The sequence below is a fragment of the Pistacia vera genome, unplaced genomic scaffold, assembly GCF_008641045.1.
Source record: "Pistacia vera cultivar Batoury unplaced genomic scaffold, PisVer_v2 Contig833, whole genome shotgun sequence".
NCBI classification, from domain to species: Eukaryota; Viridiplantae; Streptophyta; class Magnoliopsida; order Sapindales; family Anacardiaceae; genus Pistacia; species Pistacia vera.
In genome coordinates this window covers 1-3253 of record NW_022196705.1, presented here as the reverse complement: position 1 = coordinate 3253, position 3253 = coordinate 1, and the positions used below count along the sequence as shown (strand labels likewise).

Sequence of the window (3253 nt, the reverse complement as noted above, 5' to 3'; positions counted from 1 at the left end):
ATCTGGACAAGCCACATTCTTATGCATTAGGGTATTGATATTTGATAGTAGATTAACTTGAACACATTTAAAATAAATATAAAAAGAATTGATAAGATTTGTTTGACTTGCATATTAAATGTTCAAGTTCATGTACCAATTACATCAAATCAAAAGTTAACCTAGTCCCCTTTTAACAAAGCATATATTATAGTTTCAGTTTGTTCTTTATATGATTCGATATTTGATTCAATTCCTTTTATCCAACGAGAATTTGTTTTAGTTATGTGGAAGTGGCCCATAGAATTTAATTTCTTACTAGACCATGACTCATTTGAACTTTCTTCTTTTCATATTTAAATATTCATATAATGGATTTGAACTTTCTTCTTACCATTATTTTAATTCATTGCATATTTCCTATTAAAGAATCTTTTGATGTATATTTTAATATAATATAAAATAAAGATAGCTTTCAGTTAATTTTTTAAATTTAATTTACATTTTAGAATAAATTAAATTATATACTTTTTAATTTAGTATTTATATTTGAATTTATTAATTTATGACATGTTAAAAAATATATATCTTATATTTAATGATGAAGTAATACAAATTATTGAATTAATTAAAGTGATAATTAAGAAGACTTGGTTAGAAAATTGAAAACGAAAGAGAAAGACTAGAGGAGGAGGAAAGGAAGGTCTATCGGGCGGCTTGAACTGAGGATTAAGTCTAGGTTGGTGGAAAGGGCACGGGTGGGAGAAGGTGGGTCCTTTGTTTCGTTGTCTCAAGTTACATGTGAGCAATCAACTCAAAACGGACCATGTTCCATGAATCTCATTCCCTATGGCCATCTGTACGCATCATCCTCCGCCTAACCGGTTCGTCAAAATTATAGTGATGGATGGATCTGTTCCATTCCAGACTGAGTGACAGAGTTTTGCAGCTTTTGCTCCAGGACAACCACTGTGTTGCCACTCACGTGACACAAACCTATTTTTATATTTAAATTTTTTTCATATAGTGTAGTAGTATCATATTTCCACTGAGAAACTTTGAAAAGAAAATTATCCCAGAACGGGGTTTCCTAGAACCTGCCTATTAAGAAAAGGTTTACTGAGTAGTCACAATCAAATTTCCAACTACAAAGCTACAAATGCCTATCCATTCTTTGTGGAGGACTTTATAACATTCAACAAACAATTTCCCTCTTTGTTTCGGAGACTGAAATAGTGTTATTTTTGGAATTGGGATTCAAGGCAAGGGACCTGTATCTGGACCATAATTTTTAAGCCATCAAATTCAATTTCTGAATGATAGGCTATATGCCTAGGAATAGGATAACGATTTGATATAATTGATCCATAAATTAAAATTAAAAAAACAATTCTTTAAGAAGACAATTTTGGCTGCTCAGGCCTTGTCAATGTGTAAATGACAAGTCACTATCAGTTGAAAAGAGGCGAATAGAGTGAAGAAGTGATACGTGGAGTTGGAGTTGGCAGCTATATATGATTATTGCCATGTCGTTTCACATGAATCCCAGTTAAGTAGAGTGGAGAGACGTGAAGCAAATGTAATATATATGTAATCCATAGGGATTTTCTTATTATAACTATGTAAAAGGTGTATAAATTTAGTAATGCTTGTGTAATATAAGGTATTTCAATAGAGAAACAAATTAGGATAGAAGACAAAAAGGTTGCCTCCATTCAAACCACATCGTTAATTACATATTATAATTTAAATGATAAAAGTATGAGGTGAATATGATGTTAGCCATATCAAGGACTTTTGGTGCATAAAAACATAATTGCTAGATTAAGCTAACCGTAGACCAAATTTTGAGATGAACAGGATTTATTAATGGAGGCCGGGATAATCGGCCAGATTGGTGATGAAACAAGCATTAAAATAAAATTAAACTTCCAATTTATTTGAAACGAATGTTGGTTTCAAATTCAATGAAATTTCTTATTCTAATCATGACATAATTGACCTTTTATTTTCAATCTTAAGAAAAAAAAATAAATGTTCTCATTTACTTTTCAATATTAAAATTCTCCTTGTGTTTCTATCTCTTTGTCTTCTAAAATATAACAGAAAATGGAAAAATTCCTCAAGAGGTAAGCAATTTAACGGTCACGACTCACAAGGAGGAAAATCAATATCGTTTATGTGGATATAATTATAACAAGTGGGCAGTGTCCATGGCAGCTCTCCAACACGACAAAACTCAAATCACTGGCTGGCGTCAGCCAAAACTTTTTTGCTGACCTGGCCGCCATCTCCCAATTGACCCATGTGTTCATTTAACCCACTGGTTCCTTGCCAAATAAAATAATGTCATTATGTGCCCATTTGGTAATTTCACCATTACTTCCTATTTTAGCCTTTAGTTATTACTTCTCAGAGTATATAAAGGGTCCACGCCTAATTTTGGACACTGAAAAACATGCGCTACTGAAGAAAACAGAGAGTCCAAAAACAGAGTCGGTCACCAAAACCACAAAAATTCTCATCCAATTACCATGGATTCATTCTTCTTTCCCTCCCCAAATTCAATTTCATCTCCGGAGTCCTCTTTTGGGTCACCGGAATCTTTCTCTCAGAGCTTTTCATTCAATAACAGCTCTCTTCCTTTCAATGAAAATGACTCGGAAGAAATGCTTCTGTACGGACTAATAGCTGAGGCCACACAAGAAGCTACGTCTACCAATAGAGTTAAGGAAGAAGAGGTGAGTTGGGGAATTGAGGAGAATCCGAGTAAAGAAAAATCCTATAGAGGAGTTAGGAGGAGGCCATGGGGGAAGTTTGCGGCAGAAATAAGGGATTCAACTAGACATGGGATTAGGGTTTGGTTAGGGACATTTGATAGTGCAGAAGCAGCTGCTTTGGCTTACGATCAAGCTGCTTTTTCAATGAGGGGTTCATCGGCTATACTCAATTTTCCGGTGGAAAGGGTTCAAGAATCTCTAAGAGAGATGAAGTGTGGCATGGAGGAAGGGTGTTCACCGGTGGTGGCACTCAAGAGAAAACACTCCATGAGGAAGAAAATGATAAACAAGAAGAAGAAAGAGAGAGAAGTGAGGATAGAAAATGTGGTGGTGTTGGAAGATTTAGGAGCTGATTATTTGGAAGAGCTTTTAAGTTCATCTGATCAAAACACCGCTAGGCCTTGGTGAATGAATAAAAACTCCAGTTTCAGAGGCCTTAGTCTTGTTTATTTTTTTCTTTTAATTATGTGTTTCTTCTTTTAATTTTTTTTTTT

General features: G+C 34.2%; 1 protein-coding gene across 1 annotated transcript; it reads left to right on the top strand.

The window, feature by feature from the left end:
* Positions 1-2437: 2437 nt before the first annotated feature.
* On the top strand, positions 2438-3247 carry LOC116118059 (ethylene-responsive transcription factor 1B-like). Its single transcript, XM_031404040.1, has one exon. It carries the CDS (start codon positions 2514-2516, stop codon positions 3165-3167), a length of 654 nt encoding a protein of 217 aa, XP_031259900.1. The 5' UTR covers positions 2438-2513; the 3' UTR covers positions 3168-3247.
* The last annotated feature ends 6 nt before the right edge of the window (positions 3248-3253 follow it).

Bases quoted from the DNA above. Each gene is read 5' to 3' on its own strand.
- LOC116118059 (XM_031404040.1), top strand. From the start codon at position 2,514: ATGGATTCATTCTTCTTTCCCTCCCCAAATTCAATTTCATCTCCGGAG.